This window comes from Prionailurus bengalensis, chromosome B1 (assembly GCF_016509475.1).
Source record: "Prionailurus bengalensis isolate Pbe53 chromosome B1, Fcat_Pben_1.1_paternal_pri, whole genome shotgun sequence".
Lineage (NCBI taxonomy): Eukaryota > Metazoa > Chordata > Mammalia > Carnivora > Felidae > Prionailurus > Prionailurus bengalensis.
In genome coordinates, this window is record NC_057344.1 from 196657498 (window position 1) to 196674901 (window position 17404).

At 45.9% G+C, this 17404-nt stretch overlaps 1 protein-coding gene across 2 annotated transcripts in view; it reads left to right on the plus strand.

The window, feature by feature from the left end:
* The window catches only part of BOD1L1 (biorientation of chromosomes in cell division 1 like 1), a 53325-nt gene that overhangs the window by 13754 nt on the left and 22167 nt on the right, over positions 1–17404 (plus strand). For both annotated transcript variants that reach the window (XM_043572953.1, XM_043572954.1), the window contains exons 6-12: positions 1661–1827; positions 4104–4215; positions 4869–5007; positions 5694–5766; positions 7760–13745; positions 16016–16080; positions 16950–17034. In XM_043572953.1, the coding sequence (XP_043428888.1) occupies positions 1661–1827; positions 4104–4215; positions 4869–5007; positions 5694–5766; positions 7760–13745; positions 16016–16080; positions 16950–17034 (6627 nt within the window). The remainder of the gene's footprint in view (positions 1–1660; positions 1828–4103; positions 4216–4868; positions 5008–5693; positions 5767–7759; positions 13746–16015; positions 16081–16949; positions 17035–17404) is intronic.

The following is a 17404-nucleotide window of genomic DNA, read 5'->3' on the forward strand; positions in this document are numbered from 1 at the left end:
GTGAAGGGACACACATTCAGATCAGCCAAGGGAAGAGGCACACAGGCCAGAGTCCACGGAGCTTCCGGAAGCCCTTTCCCTGCGGGGTCACAGAGAGCATTACCTTCCTGGCATTGATGTCAGAAATATGTATATGGCTAATCGCCAACCAGGGAAGCTCACAGAAACCTTGATGTCCAAAATTTCTACTGGGGCTCCATCATGGAGACATAGCGTCAGATCTTAATCTCCAGCCCCTCCAGAGGTCAAGCTGATATGCCATGGCCCAAAGCTACTGACCCAGATCATACCGTGAGTTGATTTAGCTTGACCCAAGACCCCCAGGCAGACAAACACTCGTGTCAGACATGACATTCCACAGACTTAGAGATTACCTCCCAGAAGCTACGGGCAAGACCATACTTCTCTGTAGAGTTTGTTGTTCACCCAGCCCTTACTAAGCACTTACTGTGTTCCAGGCACTGTGTACTATTCTGTGTCCTAGCTCCTGTAATCCTCAACAATCCTGAGAAGTAGGTCCAGGTGAGGAAAGAGAGTCACCAAGAGAAGGTGTCCTGTCTAGGGTCACGCAGCTGTTGAGCTCCGGTGTCAGTTTCAACCCTGGTCTGGGCTTCTGACCAACACTTTGTGCTACTCTGTATCACGTGATTAAGTTCTGTTTACGACCTTTGTTAAAAATCAAATATTATTTGCAACTACTTGTAAGCAGCATTTTGTAAATTTGCCGTGGGCTTTTGGATAGGACACCTAGAGAGAAAATCCTAGAGGAGAAAAAGTAGAAGCTTTTAATTCCACCTTTTAATTTCAGTCCATCCCAGTTTGCATCCTTAGTATCCCCCTAAAACCGAAATGACCAGCCCAGAAAACAACATCAGGTATGCTTTTCATACCTCGTTGCGAGGTCAGTTCCGTAGGCCCTGTGTATGATGGATATCACTCATCCTGTGTGTACCCCACTTTCTGAAGCCTGACTAAAATTCTCATCCTAGGTGCTTTTGTGGGGCTTTCCACGTTTTTTCATGGGCAGGACTAGGTTTTATATGTCTGAGATCCAAGAAGTAAGAAGGTGACTGGTTGGAGACTACTAAGTGGTAGAAATGAAGACCTTGTTTACAGGTTTTCTACTTCACTTGCTGTGTTGTGGGAAACATACCCACCTTCCTAGGGTAGAGAGCTTTTAGTACATACTTGGTGTGGGCCAATTATTGACTCTTGCCTCTTGCGTAGTGAGAGACTCTCAGGTGGTCATTAAAATCTCAAAATTAAAAAAAACAATCTCAAGCCTACTTTAAAGTGTGGGTTCAAGTGAACTTGTTCAGTTTTACAGTGGCAAAGCCGCGTCCGTACCAAGTCTACTGACATACTAATGAGAATTAAGTATTTGTCAGGGAACCCTGAATGGTGACAGGGTCTAATTTTTTTTTGCCTTCTTTATGTGTGAGAAGCTCATTGGAAGAAGTAAATTTCAATATGGATGGGATGATAGCCTTTAAAAATGTTTATTTCTGATTTTTTTTGCATCCTGATATTTTCCATTGGGCTGACAAATGCACTTGAACTCTATCGATAACTGCTTTTGTTGCTTGATGTTGATCAAGCATGGTGTCAACTTTATTGGTAATTCACAGAAGCACTCCTCTTTCTGTTGGCTTTCTTCCAGATGAGGAGAAGAACAAGCAGAACAAAACAAAAACTCAAAACAGCGACCCCAGTGAAGGGAAAGCAAAAAGCGTGCGGCATGCTTATGTTCACAAACCATATCTTTACTCAAAGTATTATAGCGACTCTGATGATGAACTTACCGTAGAACAACGACGCCAGTCTATTGTAAGTCAGATTCGATCTGTCGCTATTTTAACCTGTCACATCAGGTTGACAAACCTGGCTAGTCTGTGTGCAAGGTACTGGGCAGCAGACAGAACCATGACACGGAGGTTCTGCCTTCAGCAGCCTGTCATTTAGGCAGAACAGACATAAACGTGTGGCGTAGGTGTTTGTGTCATTATGGTTAATAGTGAAAACCGGGCAACAGGTGTTTCACAGTATGGAAATGTTTGAATCAAGTGTGGATCCAGCCCATACAAAGATAGGATGTGCAGCCATTAACATAAGATTAAGAGAGAAGTGCAGGTGGGTGGTTGAGTTGGTTAAGTGTCAGACTTCAGCTCGGGTCACAATCTCGCTGCTTGTGGGTTCGAGCCCTATGTCAGGCTTTGTGCTTGGAGTCTGGAGCTTGCTTCACGTTCTGTCTCTGTCTCTCTCTGCCCCTCCCTCGCTCATGCGCTCGCTCGCTCTCTCTTTTAGAAGTAAATAAACATTAAAAAATTTTATTTCGGGGCGCCTGGGTGGCGCAGTCGGTTAAGCGTCCGACTTCAGCCAGGTCACGATCTCACTGTCCGTGAGTTCGAGCCCCGCGTCGGGCTCTGGGCTGATGGCTCAGAGCCTGGAGCCTGTTTCCGATTCTGTGTCTCCCTCTCTCTCTGCCCCTCCCCCGTTCATGCTCTGTCTCTCTCTGTCCCAAAAATAAATAAACGTTGAAAAAAAAAATTTTTATTTCAAAAAGAGAGAAGTGCAGTCTACAAATGTCCTAGGTACAAGATGTGTCATTGGATTAACAGCTTCTTAGAGAAAAAAATTTGCTACCTTATCATAGGTGTACGTCAGTTTTAAGATGACTTATGGTTTTAGAAACATTAAAATATGGAGCTGCACATCTTAGAGCGAGGAAATGCTGTTACCTACGATGGTCATTTGAAGGAGGTGGAAATGCTGATAGTTGCTTGTCTCTGAGAAGTTTGCTTCATCAGAGGTTATACCAATACTTAGGGTTTTGGCCCTCTAAGACTTGGAGTTCTGGCTGGAAAAGGGTGGGGGGTGTAACCCACGATGACCAGATTCTTGTTTTTTTATATTATTTTATTTTATTTCTTTTTTTTTTTTTTTTTTTTTTTTTTTTTTTTTAAATACTTGACAGAGAGAAAGACACATCATGAGCGAGGGAGGGGCAGAGTGAGAGAGAGAGACACAGAATCTGAAGCAGGCTCCAGGCTCTGAGCTGTCCACACAGAGCCTGATGTGGGGCTCAAACCCAAAAGCCATGAGATCATGACCTGAGCCAAAGTCGGATGCTCAGCCGACTGAGCCACCCAGGCGCCCCTTGATTTTTTAACATAGGATAGCAGAAAGTCCCATGTCCAAAACCTGGGTCCCAAGAGCATAACCCACAAGTCATATTTGTTGTAGAACTAGCCTGTCTCTTGAATCTGCACTTCAGTTTCTCCTTTAAGAATAATTTAAAAATTTGAGGTGCCCAGGTGGCTCAGTCAGTTAAGCGTCTGACTTCGGCTCAGGTCGTGATCTTACAGTTTTTGAGTTAAAGCCCCGCGTCGGACTCTATGCTGACAGCTCAGAGCCTGGAGCCTGCTTTGGAATCTGTGACTCCCTCTCCCTCTGCCTCTTCCCCGCTCACTGTCTCTCAAAAAGTAAATGAATGTTTAAAAAAAATTTTTTTTAAGAATAATTTAAAAATGGGGCGCCTGGGTGGCTCAGTCGGTTAAGCGGCCAACTTCGGCTCAGGTCATGATCTCGCGGTCTGTGTGTTCGAGCCCCACGTCGGGCTCTGTGCTGACAGCTCAGAGCCTGGAGCCTGTTTCGGATTCTGTGTCTCACTCTCTCTGACCCTCCCCTGTTCATGCTCTGTCTCTCCCTGTCTCAAAAATAAATAAAAACGCTAAAAAAATTAAAAAAAAAAAAAGAAGAATTTAAAAATTATTGTACACAGGAGATTTGCCTGTGTACATATGTACATTGATGTTCATATATATTTTCACAGCCAGCCTTTTAATTGAAGTAACTGGTTTGTTAAACCACCATTTCCCAAAATGATACCTTTCCTATTCCTTAAACTAATGGCAATCTGAAAGAGTAATGGAAAATTTTCTGATCTGTCTCTTCTGGTAGCTTCCAAATTATATAATGTGTATGCACCTTTGCAAAGCCCATTATTTTGTAAGAATATTTGAAGGGTAAACATACTTGTTTTCATTGTTTTTGCTTTTGCCTAATAGTTGGTCAGGATAATTGTGAATATTTTGTGGTTTTAGGCTAAAGAAAAAGAAGAGAGGCTTTTAAGAAGGCAAATTAATAGAGAGAAACTTGAAGAAAAACGAAAGCAGAAGGCAGAAAAGACAAAGTCTTCAAAAGCTAAGAGTCAAGGTATAGGAGGTGTTAACTTTAATATTTTAATGTATCTTGTATACTCCATTATTTTCTAGATATTCATATTACTTATGAGATGATTTAAAATGATCTAAATTGCATCTCAATAAAGCTGTTGTATTAAAGTTATTCTTAAATATGGAAGGTTTTTTTTTTTATTCTGATGTATCACTTTTTAAATTATATTGCTGTATCTAAGTTATACATTCTGTCAGGTACCAGCTTATACAGCTCTCATTAGCAATTTATTTTCTAGCCATTGTGGAATGAATTATCACTGGAAAATGGATTGTTTGCATGTGAGTAATCAAGCCTTGCTGGTGATATTAGTGGAATTAATCTGTGCTTTTTTGTTTACTAAAGTGTCAAACATTTATCTGGAATATTTCATTGAATGAAATTGAACTTTCTCTGGGCACTGATCCTATGTAGCATACAAAAAAAAAAAAAAATACACACACATAAGCATTTGAAATAAAAAAGCTAAGACTTGTCCATCTAAAATATTACTTTTCTTCTAGTACAACTTAAGGATATTAAAGCCATTCAGCACTTTTACATTGATCAGAAATTCTCAATGAAAAATAAATATTACACTGTTTATAAATTCCATTCTAAAGTACAACTTATTGATATTGCTTCTTTCCTAGGCAAAAATAGTGTGGACTTAGAAGAATCATCAACAAAGACTTTGGAACTGAAAACCCCCAGAATTAAAGAAGTCCTTAAAGAGCGGAAAGTATTAGAGAAAAAGGTAGCCTTAAGCAAAAGAAGAAAGAAAGATTCAAGGTACATGTTGTATCTGGTAGTGCTCCCATTATAACTTTCCCCTGGCATACTTTCAGAAGGGAGGCATTGGCAGTGACAGTAAAGAACCTTACCTTGAAAGTGTGTGTTATTGTTGCACATTTATGAGAACCATGGGGGTTCAGAACTCTTTATATCCTCATTCCTTGTGTTAGTATCTCTAATGTAAAATAGTGTGTTTTAATGTTTTTGGGAGAGGGGGGCCCGGAACTTTTTCATAATCTGATGGCAGTTTTGGATCTCCCCAGAAAAATGCATGTGTATAAACATACAGTTGTTTTGAGAATTTTAGAGTTTATGGACCCTCTAGAATACTCAGGAAGTATCCCTACAGTAGCCACTTAACCACTTATTTATAGTGACTGCATCCATTTTCTAGTCTTGCTAGGCATTCCCTTCAACAGTGTCTCATGCTTCTCCCTGTAAACCAGAGGGCTGAACCAAATGCTTATCTGTCATTGCATTGTCATAGTGAATTCTATAAGAATTAGAAAGCCAAAGAGACTCTGAAAGTGGCCTGAAGGCCCATGAGCCATAGGCTACAGTCAAGTTGCATTATGTACATTTGTCACAGACTTGGATGTAGCTGAACCAGTAACTAATCTTACTGAGAAATTCTTATAGTTTATTCAAATTAAGCTCATATATGACTTTTTCTTCCCACTTAGGAATGTTGAAGAGAATTCTAAAAAGAAACAGCAACCTGAAGAAGATTCCAAAGAAACTCTCAAGACAAGTGAGGTGTGTCTGAATTAATAAAACCCATTTTAAATGTTCTTTTGTTAGATAAAGGCCATTCAGTCCTTCGGAGTAAAACTTGGAATGCATTTGATCTTTTCCAAGTTAGATAAAAAATGTATCACCTTCAGCATTCTTGAACCCCCATCTTATTATGACCTGAATTCCTCATTTTGACCAAATTGATTCACGTGATCTTTTATCCAAGTAATAGCTACTTTTCTACTTTCCTTTCCCTCATTCCCCAGCCCCCCACCCTCATTTGTTATGTTAGCAATAGCAAAATTGCCAGTAATGATAATGGAAAAGAAAGAGGGTAGCTAAAATCCCTCCTCCAGGGCAGATTATTCACTTCATTCTCCTACATTCCTCCACAAATGTACATAATTTTGTAGAGCGGGTGTAATCTTGCAAAATGATTTTAACATTCCCTCTTGCTCATTTCATGTTACCTTGTAAGTTTCTAGTTATTATATTTAATGACTGCATAGGGTTGTATTGAATAGATAGACTGTAACTTAAGCATTCCCTTATAGTTGAGCACTTAGATTACTTCCAAGATCTGCCAATGTAAGTACTGAAAGTATGTTTAATGAATACATTTTTTCCCCGTTTGGATTATTTTCTTGGGATAAACTTTTGCTTTCACTGGATTCAGATCCTTATTTACCCTGCCATATTTATAATTCTATAGCCAAACTATCTTTTTTTTTTTTTTTTTTTTGAGCAGACTCCACGCCCAACCTAGGGCTCGCTCTCACGACCCTGAGATCAGGAGTTTCACACTCTACTGTCTGAGCCAGCCAAGCACCCCTATACCAAAACTATCTTCACATTTCCAAGGGAAAACTAATAATTTAGTGATTATTTATTCATAGCCAGTAAATAATCTTGATTTCTTTATTCAGAAATTAGAGGCATATTTATAAGAATATCCTGATGTTTTAATGGCATACTTTAAAATATTTAACTTCATTTTGTGATAAATTTCTTTTAAAAATGACTTCATAAAATTTTGTTCATATAAACTGGTTGAAGCTTACTGTAAAATTAGGCGATAAAATCCTTGTTAGTTCTTTCTTTGAGGAATTTCACTTTAAAGTGTTTTTTTAAGATCTTTCTATGTCCTACTCCTGAATCTGTAGAAGTGCATTAATCTTTGTGTTAAATTGTAAGAAGTTGCAGTGATAAACTAACCCAGAGACACAGATCCTTCTGAGAACTTCAGCTCATTATTTGAATGAGAAATTATAGGTAGTGGTCAATGAGACTATAGTATGTGTGGTCTGCGTTCACTGACTAACATTAATAATGTACTCGGTGCCATACTGTGGGACAGGGAGGAAGGGTCGGATGCTCTGGTCCATCATTTTCTTCCTTCAGATACATAAACATACACGTGCTTGATATGTGATAAGGTTACTGTTACAATGAGGTTTTGCGTGCATTTGAAACTTCCTAACTAGAATGTCCTTTAAGGAGCCTGAATTCATGAGGTTTCCACAAATCATTCAGGCTCCTAAATTAAAATGTAAGAAACCTTCATTTCAGTATAGAATTTTTAAATTGTCTTCATCATGTTTTGGAACTGAAAAGAACATTGAGCTCTCATTCATGCAGCTTATATTTATTAGTGGCTGCTGGGTGTTAGTGAGCTTTAACGGTTTGGAGTTCAAGGAGGCCTCCCAAATGCAGGGACAGGTCTCAGGAGAGATAGCTGGTCTCTGCACAGATCTCTGCGGTGCAGTGGGAAGAGCCCTAGACTGCAAATGAATTCATCTGAAGTCGTTGGCCTGGGGACAAGGTCATCAAGTCCCACTGAGCTTCGGTTTCCCGATGCACCAAGTGGGGTCACCAGTACCTACCACAGGCTGCTGGTGAGCTTAAGTGACATGTAACACGTGATGGCACTCAGCATATCAGGGGTACCCAAATGCTAAGTTTGATTTTAGTATTGCTCATATTTTACCTTTTTTTTTTTTTTTTTTTTTTACAGCATGGCGAAAAGGAAAAAGTGTCCTCTTCAAAGGACCTGAAGCATGTTCACACAAAAAGCGAACCAAGTAAACCTGCCCGGAGACTTTCCGAGTCGTTGCATTCAGCTGATGAAAACAAAAATGAGTCCAAGATAGAGAGAGAACACAGAAGACGCACATCCACCCCCGTCGTGGAGGAAGGGGCACAGGAAGAGGCTGACGCAAGAGATGGGAAGAGGCAGGCAGAACGGTCAGAGGTTGGCACCGAAGAGCCCCAGAAACAGAAGAGCACACTTAAAAATGAAAAGCATCTAAAGAAAGATGATTCTGAAACACCACATGTGAAAAGCCTACCTAAGAAAGAGGCAAAGTCCTCAAAGGACAAGCCTGAAAAAGAGAAGACTCTGTCAGAAGACAAAGTGTCTATGAAACATAAATATAAAGGTGATGGTCTGCATAAAGCGAGTGAGGAGACGGAGCTTCACTCTTCTGAGAAAAGCTTAAAAGTGGATGAAAATACTCAAAAGCAAAGTCAACAACCAAAACTGTCTTCGGATGATAAAACTGAACGAAAAAGTAAACATAAGAATGAGAGGAAATTATCAATTTTAGGCAAAGATGGGAAGCCAGTTTCTGAATATATTATAAAAACAGATGAGAATGTTCGTAAAGAAAACAACAAAAAAGAGAGACATGTTTCAGCCGAGAAAACTAAGGCAGAACACAAATCAAGAAGATCAAGTGATTCTAAAGTTCAGAAAGATTCTCTGAGTTCAAAGCAACACGGAATCCCATTGCAGAGAAGAAGTGACAGTTATTCAGAGGACAAGTGTGATATGGACCCAACTAATGTAGATAGTAATTCGAAACCAGAAGAGATGGTTCACAAGGAGAAGCGAAGAACAAAGAGCCTACTGGAAGAGAAGCTTTTGTTAAAGTCGAAACCAAAAAGTCAAGGCAAGCAGTTAAAAGTAGTTGAACCGGAATTACAAGAAAGTGTCGCGAAACAAGTGACCACTCCAAAACCAGATAAGGAGAAGAACGCAGAAGAGATCAACCCAGATAGACAGCGAAAGTCTAAAGTTGAAGACAAACCTTCTGAGGAAACTGGTGTAGAAGCTGTATCGGACAGTGCCGCTTCTTCACACGGGGTACAGAAGGACTCTTCGAGTCACAGAGCCAAGTTACCATTAGCAAAGGAGAAATATAAGGCTGAAAAAGATTCAGGCCCCTCCAGACCTGAAAGGAAGTTATCAGATGGGCACAAAAGCAGAAGCTTAAAGCATAGCAGTAAGGAAGTGAGAAAAAGGGAAGAAAATAAATCAGATGACAAAGATGGTAAAGAAGTTGACAGTAATCACGACAAGGCCAGAGGGAATAGTTCGGTTATAGAAAAGAAATTGAGTAGGAAGTTGTGTGAAAACCGAAGAGGAAGCTTATCCCAAGAAATGACCAAAGGAGAAGAAAGATCAGCAAACACCTTGGGCACCACCAGTAGTTCCTCCATTCAGAGACCAAAAAGGAGTGGTGATACCACATCGATGCCTGAACAAGAGCCAATGGAAATTGATTCCGAGCCAGCTGTTGAAAATGTGTCTGAAGCATCTAAAACCCAAGACAACAGCAATACTATCTCTCAACAAGACGTTGACTCTGAAAATGTTACGAAACAAAAAACCGCAGTCCCGGTTCTAAAGGATGAATTAAGAACTTCCACAGTAGACTCAAAAACAGCAGCTCCAGCCTGTAAATCAGGACGTGGAACAGGAGTTGTTAGTAATTCTGAAAAGCACGCTGACCATAAAAGCACCCTGACCAAGAAAGTGCATATCCAAAGTGCTGTGTCCAAACTGAACCCTGGGGAGAAAGAACCCATTCACCAGGGAACTCATGAAACAAATACAGACTCCGAAACTAGTCCTACACCGTTTCCTCGAGCCCCGTCCGACAATGACAAGGCACAAAAGAATTTGAAAAATACAACCAGACCCCCCGAAGAACATGCTGCCCAAGGAGATGCTGATCGTGTACATTCCCCAAATTTAGATCCTTCACCATCCTTAAGTTCAGTAACTGTCGTGCCTCCAAAACAGTCTCCTGATTCAGACGTAATTCCTTTGGTTGATGGGAGGACTGTTTTAGAAGGCGACCCAGCCAGCCCCTCACTTGTGGAGCGCTCTGGTATTCCTAACACAAGTTTGACTGCTAGGGAATCACAAGTCCTTTTGACAGGTGACAGCAAAGAAAGTGGGGCAGTTTCCACAGTAGATACACCAGCAAAAGCAAGCGTGGATAGCAAAAGACACATTCCAGAAGGTTACCAGCCCACTATGTTGCACAGTAAGCAGGGACAAGTAAACATGCCTGTTGGTAGCAAGTTAACTGACGCGAGGATGGAAAATGAGAGTGTTAACGCAGAAGATGGCTTGATGGATGTGGCCAGGAAAGAAAGTGACTTAAGCACAGAGCCCAGTTCAAAGCCGACAGTGAGAGCTGTGCAAGAAAATGGCAAAAAGCATGGCGTCACTGTTGACCCAGTGCTCGGCACGCGGACAGACATAGCTGCCGAGACAGTTGTGCTCAAGTGTAGTAGTGGCCCAGGTGAAATAGAAAACACATCAGTTGATGTTGAAAGAAGGACTGAAAACAGCGAGGTGGACACCAGTGTTGGATGTAATGCCGCTTCCCCAGTTTTGCAGCAAAGGAGTGGAAATGCTGAGGGTGTGACTGCCGGGCCTGGCAGAGCAGAAAAGTCTTCTTTTGCCACTAGTTCCGAAGGGAAAGATGAAGGTGTTCCCTTCAATACCGTAAAGGCGGGGGATGCTACAACCACGTCCTCAGAAACAGGACAGGGTGAGGTGGCTGTGCCCTGCATGAGCATTGAGGCAGACGAAGGCTTCGTAGCAGGTGTCTGCTCTGGAAACAGTCCCCTTCACGTCGGGGCAGAAGCCAGCGAATGCACTGTCTTCGCGGCGGCCGAAGAAGGCGGAGGCGTTGTCACAGAAGGGTTTGCCGAAAGTGAAACCTTCCTCACAAGCACCAAGGAGGGAGAGAGTGCAGAGTGTGCTATGGCGGAATCCGAAGAAAGGGCAGCAGACCCCATGACTGCTCACGCAGTAACAATTGAAGACAATGTCAATAGTGGGGTGACAGAAGAGAAAGATGATGCTGTCACCAGCGCCGGCTCTGAAGAGAAGTGTGACGGCTCTTCACGTAGTGCATTGGAAATGGCAGAAAGAACTGTCACCTTTATCAGTGAGGTTGAAAGCGATGGCGCGGTGACAAGTGCTGGGACAGAAGTAAGGGAGGGCTCCTTAAGCAGTGAGGAGGTGGATGGGTTCCAGAGAAATGTGACGAGAACGGGCCCCAAAAAAGAAACCGAGGGGACCGTGACATGCACCGGAGCGGAAAGGAGAAGCGCTGCTTTTGTCATGTGCTCCGTCACAGGCGCAGAGCGACAGGAGGAGCGTGTGGTTACAGGCGCAGCTGTGGCCCTGGCAGGTAATGACGCGCCACCAGGAACCAGCGCCCCCCAGGACGGAGACGCTTCTGTGAATGACGGCGCGGAAGGTGAGAGTGCCGTCACCAGCACTGGGATAACAGAAGAAGATGGAGAGGGGCCAGCCAGCTGCACAGGCTCGGAAGAGGGCAGCGAGGGCTTTGCTCTGAGCTCTGAATCAGAAGAAAATGGAGAGAGCGCAATGGACAGCACGGTAGCCAAAGAAGCCACTAACGTGCCTTTGGTCGCCGCTGGCCCATGTGACGACGAAGGCATTGTAACGAGCACCGGTGCAAAAGAGGAGGACGAGGAAGGTGAAGGTGTGGTGACCAGCACCGGAAGGGGAAATGAAATTGGGCATGCGTCCACCTGCACCGGGGCAGAGGAGGAAAGCGAGGGGGTATCGATTTGCGGAAGTGCCGAAGAAGGGGACAGTCAGATTGGTACTGCGGCAGGGTGCGTGGGAGCTGAGGCCGGAGCCACCGTCACCAATGCCAACGAGAGCAGTGTTGACAGCTTGAGCGGTGCGGAGAAGGGCATGAAAGATCCGGAGATCTGCTCCAGCGCCAAAGGCGTCGTGGAAAGCAGCGTGACCAGTGCAGCTTCAGGGAAGGGTGACGTGGCCCCAGTTCTCGGAGGTTGCGAGGCTCCCATGACCAGTGCAGCTTCAGATCACAGTGACAGTCTGCTCACCAGGAAGGAAAAAGTGGACGACACCACTACTTCCACTGGCTTGGTGGGGGGCAGTTACGAGGCACTCGGGTCGGGTGCGGGCCCACAATGTGAAGCTGGGCACATGTCGCCTGGTGGGAAGGAAGACGAAGGAATCATCACCTCTGGGGAAAATGAAGAGTGTGATGGCCTTCTGGCCACTACAGCCAGTGACACCATTACCAACCCAGCTGGCGTAGCTGGGGGCAAAAGTCCAGGCAAAGGCTTGCTGATTTCCACCAGCACGACAAACGATTGCACCCCTCAGCTAAGCACAGTTGCTGATGTACGGGAGGGTCATTCAAGCGCACTGAGAGGTGGGGCAGATCGGGAAGGTGCCGGCATAAACGGGGAAGAATTCGAGGCCCCCATGCCCAGTGCGGTGTCAGGTGAGAGCCAGCTGGCTGCCGTGAGAAATGAGGACAAAGACGAGTGTGCCATGATTTCCACGAGCATCGGCGAAGAGTTCGAGGTGCCGATTTCTAGCGCGACGACCCTCGCGTGTGCCGAAAGTCAGCCGCCGGCGGCCGCGGCGGAGGAGAGTGCCAAAGGCGCCGGCTCGGCGAGCGCCGACGACTTCGAGGTGCCCATGCCCAGCGCACCCACGCAAGCCGAAAGCCCCCTTGCCTCGACCAGCAAGGAGGAGAAGGACGAGTGCGCGCTCATCTCCACCAGCATAGCGGAGGAGCGCGAGGCCTCCGTGGCAGGCGCGCGGCCCGCCACCGCCCTGGAAGAGAAGGACGGCAGTGCCATCATCTCCACCAGCTCGGGGGAGGACTGCGAGGGCCCCGTGTCCAGTGCCGCCCCGCGGGAGGAAGGCCACCCCTCGGCTGTGCGGGCGGAGGAGGTCGGCGACACCGCCATGATTTCCACAAGCACCTCCGAAGGCCGCGAGGCGGTCATGCGGGGCGCTGTCCCACGGGATGATGAGCGGCCCGCCGCTGCAAGGACGGAGGACTCCAGCGACACGGCCATCATCTCCACCAGCACGGCCGAGTGCGTGCTGCTTCCTGCCGGCCTCGACAGGCACGAGGAGAGCCCGCTGACCGCCAGCGTCGCTGACAGAAAAGACCCCTCGGCCGCCAGGAGGAGCCGGGGCGAGGCCCCGACGCCCAGCCCGATGGCCGCGAACAGCCCTCCACACCCAGCACCGCCACCAGGGGCCAGAGCCATGGGCCCCGAGGACCGTCCCTGCGAGGTGCCACCGACAGTGACAGAACGGAGCGAGAGCCCTTCGCCCCTTGTCGGCTTGGCAGAGAGGAGCACGTGGCCGAGCTCCATTCAGAGAGGGCGGGGGGGCCAGGGGGCCACCGCGGCAGGGCATGACACCTGTTGGGCAGGGAGGGGCGAGCAGAGGGGAGCGGGCGCACCCGAGGATGGACAGGGGCGGACGGCCGGGGAGGCCTCCCTCGGGAGCCGCTGTTTGCCAGCAGTGAGTCCCGGTGCCGGGAGGGCCGACAACGTGCCTCCTGTCCCAGACGCTGCAGCGCGGCCGCCCTCTCCTGGGCACTGTGGGCCGGCCGACCCCGGGAAAACCACCACCAGTGAATGTGTTAATGGCCGAGAGTCAGAAACTGGTCCTTCCCACGGGGTGCCCCTTCCAGCTGCCTGTGCTGTAGCTCCGTCGGCTCCAAGACGTGAGCAGGACTTGACCGTGACAAGTGACCACAACGGCAGACGGACAATCCAAGGGTCCAGTGAGAAAGCAGGAGACAGCAGTGGCATGAGGAAATCATTCCAGGAGGAAAGAGACCTCAAGGTCATTGTTCCTCCTGAGGAGAATTTGCACGATATAGGTGAGACTCTCCCTAATTGCACATACTAGCGTTTTACAAAGGTGATTGCACGTAGAGTATGTTTAAAACCATCTTTCAAAAGGTGGGTTTGCTTCCAGGATGTCACAAAATAACTTCTCAAGTAGGAAGATTGAGCTCAGAACATGGGTTTAAAAACTTAAAACCTTAGACCCGTTTCTCATGTGCCAGGAGAGCAGAGGCAGGAAGCTGGGGGAGGGGAGGTCAGCCACCCGTGTGTGATTTGCATGACTGCTGCAAGCTACTAAACCTTGAAGCCTCGGGTTTTTGTCAAAATGAACACTACCTTACAACAGCCCTGTGAAGTGAGCATTTTCTTACCACTCCATTTACACATGAGAAAATAGGTTCAGAGAGTTTAAATAACTTGCATGGTACTTAGGGCCCTTTAGAAAAAAATTACTTCCGAGCCTTAGTTTTCCATCGTATAAAAGGCGGATAATAGTGCAAAAACAAACACGATTCAGCCCTCATCTAACGTCCTATAGATTTGCGATGAGTGTCAGTTCAGTCCGGCTGGCTACTTGTCATCAGGGGAGCACAGTATTTTTTAACAGAGTTTTTCATTCAGGTAAAGTGAGCTTCTGGTTTGGAATTTGAAAGACAAAAAGAAACGTGTTCCCTCCTGACAGATCTCAGAGAGTAGATGTTGGTAGAAACAGTTGGTAACTTTCAAAGGGGTAACCTTTAGGCTCAGTCATTCACTGTGCCATCCAACTTGGGACACCCTGTGCCAGCCAGGACTGTGCTGGGCTTTGGGGAAGGGGAGCAGCTGTGAATCCAGCTTTGCATTTTAAGTAGGCAGGGACGCTCTGATGGCAGGCGCTTAGATGCTGTGGAAACTCAAAGGGACGTCGTGGGCTAGACCTGAGGGAGTCAGGGACGTCGACTTCTTTTCTGTGGGTGTGTGAATTAGAGTGTTCTGGACTTTTAAACTGCAACAGCCCTTAGATGTCATCAAATACAGCCTCAGGAAGCTGAGGCCAATAGATTGAGTCCTGTTCATTATAGGGACTTAAGGGGCATTAAGAAGTGTTCCAAGGGTTGAAATAAGGGACTTGAAATTTTTCCATTGCTTTTTGCCTGGGAAAATTGAGTGTTCTGCCAATTTTGTTTATTTTTGACAGAGGGACAGAGAATGAGTGGGGGAGGGGCAGAGAGAGGGAGACACAGAATCCGAAGCAGGCTCCAGGTTCCAAGCTGTCAGCACAGAGCTCGACAAGGGGCTTGAACCCACAGGCCACGAGATCATGACCTGAGCCGAAGTCAGACACTCAACCGACTGAGCCACCCAGGCGCCCCAAGTGTTCTGCAACTTTTTATGCATTAACCATTGCTACAGTCTGCTACTCCTTTCTCCCCTGCTTTGTTTCCCTGAAGGAACAAGATAGAAGAGGTTTGGGGCGCCTGGGTGGCTCAGTCAGTTGAGCGGCCGACTTCAGCTCAGGTCATGATCTCACGGTTTGTGGGTTCGAGCCCCGTGTCGGGCTCTGTGCTGACAGCTCGGAGCCTGGAGCCCGCTTCGGATTCTGTGTCTCCCTGTCTTTCTGCCCCTTCCCGCTTGTGCTCTGTCTCTGTGAAAAATGAATAAACGTTAGAAAGAAAAAAAAGTAGAAGAGATTTTAGCAAGGAAAAGCCCGCATCCTCTTAGAGAAAGGAAGGATTTTCTTTGGAGGCTTCTGTGCGGGTGGATGAAAGAACTGGAGGCCACAGTCACAGAGGGACGAGGGCGAGAGAGAAAAGATCACAACAGGGATAGGACTGAGTCTTACCAGAGAAAATGCCATTTTCTTTCTGTCTGCCTCCCGGTTTCCTAACTTTATTTTCAACTCTGCTGTGTCAGGGTGAAGCAAGCAAAGTGAATCTGTTCATAAACATGTTCTTTGTTGAGAATATAGCTCAGCGGCCCAGAGTTTTTTCTTTTAGGGCCAAACTTGATGCAGAACACTGTAGAAAAATATTTGGAAATATCACGTCTCCAGAAATAATCTTCTGTTATTCTTTCTGGGCAGCCATCTTAACAGCGAGAAACAATTTCACCCCCAAACTTAGCAAACGACTCCTGCCTTTCAGCCACGATTTTTCACACATCCTCCTTTTGTTGTTTTCTACTGACAGCAAAATAAAACAGCGGAGGAAGAGGTCACGGCAGGCTAGGGAACAACATTGTTACCTTTTGATTCAGCATGTTTTTGGTTTTTTTTTTTTTGCAAGCAAATTCTTAAATTGGTAAATGGTTTGGCTTTCTTTAGGCACTGAAGAATCTCCGTCGAGTGTTTTGGGAGGATGGGCACTGAAAGGCAGCTTGAAAACTGAGGTATGGCTGACAGTTCAGTTCCACTGGGCTGCACGTGGTGTAAGTACTATCTCACCACGCGTAGACGTGTGCATCCTTCAGCATCACACGGCTCCTGTTCCCACTGTACTTTGGACGTTTACACGTTGTCATGGTCATGTCCTGTGCAAGGAAAGCTAATAATCTCAACACGTAGTGCCGTCATCAGTTCCATGTACTCAAACCAGGAGTCACCCGCAGTCTCGGTGTCACCCTACATTTAAGCCATTGCCAGTTCCTACGCGTTCCATGTCCAAAATGTGACTTGAATCTCTGCAGCCGGATCTCACGGCCCCCTCTGAGTGTGTGAGACAAGGTAGCAGTAAGCACGGGAACGATGCACAGTGCAGAGGACGGTCAACTTACCAGCAGGAGCAATGGTGCGCAGACAGGAGGGCTTGCAAAGAAGACATTTGAGTGGTGGTTCACAAGCAGAGTAGGGGTTTACCAGAGGGGAACGAAACGGAAAAGAGCCTTGCAGGCAAAGAAGTATGTTCTGGACGTGGAGCAGGAGGGCAGTTGTGAGCCCCAGACCCCGCAGCGGGGCGGGAACGGAGGCCTGACGAGGGAGGGGACATGATGGGGGCGGGGGGTCGTCTAGTGTGTCGTATTACGGTGGCGTTTCACTTTTAAGGGGACGGGGCAACCACTGATGGATGAAATATGAGATTAGACTGACTTTCGTTTTCAAAGTTTGGCATGTGTTCGCTTTCAATTCTGCACAGACTTGAACGTGGTCTTTTATATTGTTACAAGATGCAAGATGCCTTCATTACCTTGAGGTTAGTCTTGCCTTCTTGTCGTCAGAACCTCAGTTAACTTAGTGTTTTATGGTGCTTTGGACTTTTTAGACATTTGTACCATCAGAGGAAGAGAAAACCCAGGAAATTCTAGCAGCACCAGAAAGTCTGTATGGGAGACAGCCAAGTGGAGCAGGTAAGCCCTTTTAAGTGGTTGTCCATGTTACTGTTTTCCTGGTCTACAGTTTTTACTTTCTGTTGCAGCTTAAAATCAGTAGCTGATTCATAATTATAAAACACAGGCTATATGAATTTTATTCTCACTTTTTAAAGTAGGTTGGAGAGAGTTCTTTCCTATTTCATTTTTAGCATATACTCTTTCTTATCTTAGCATATACAGTTTCTCATCAAACTGACTCTTTGTCAGTTTCATGTAAGGTACTTGTTTAAATCTCTTCTTACCAAGTAAGTGTGCAAGGAGGCAAACTGCTCTGGAGCAAACTCTTGCTCTTTCCCCAGCACGTGGCTCCCTGCACCTTCCTGCCACGGAAGATGCTGTCACAGGT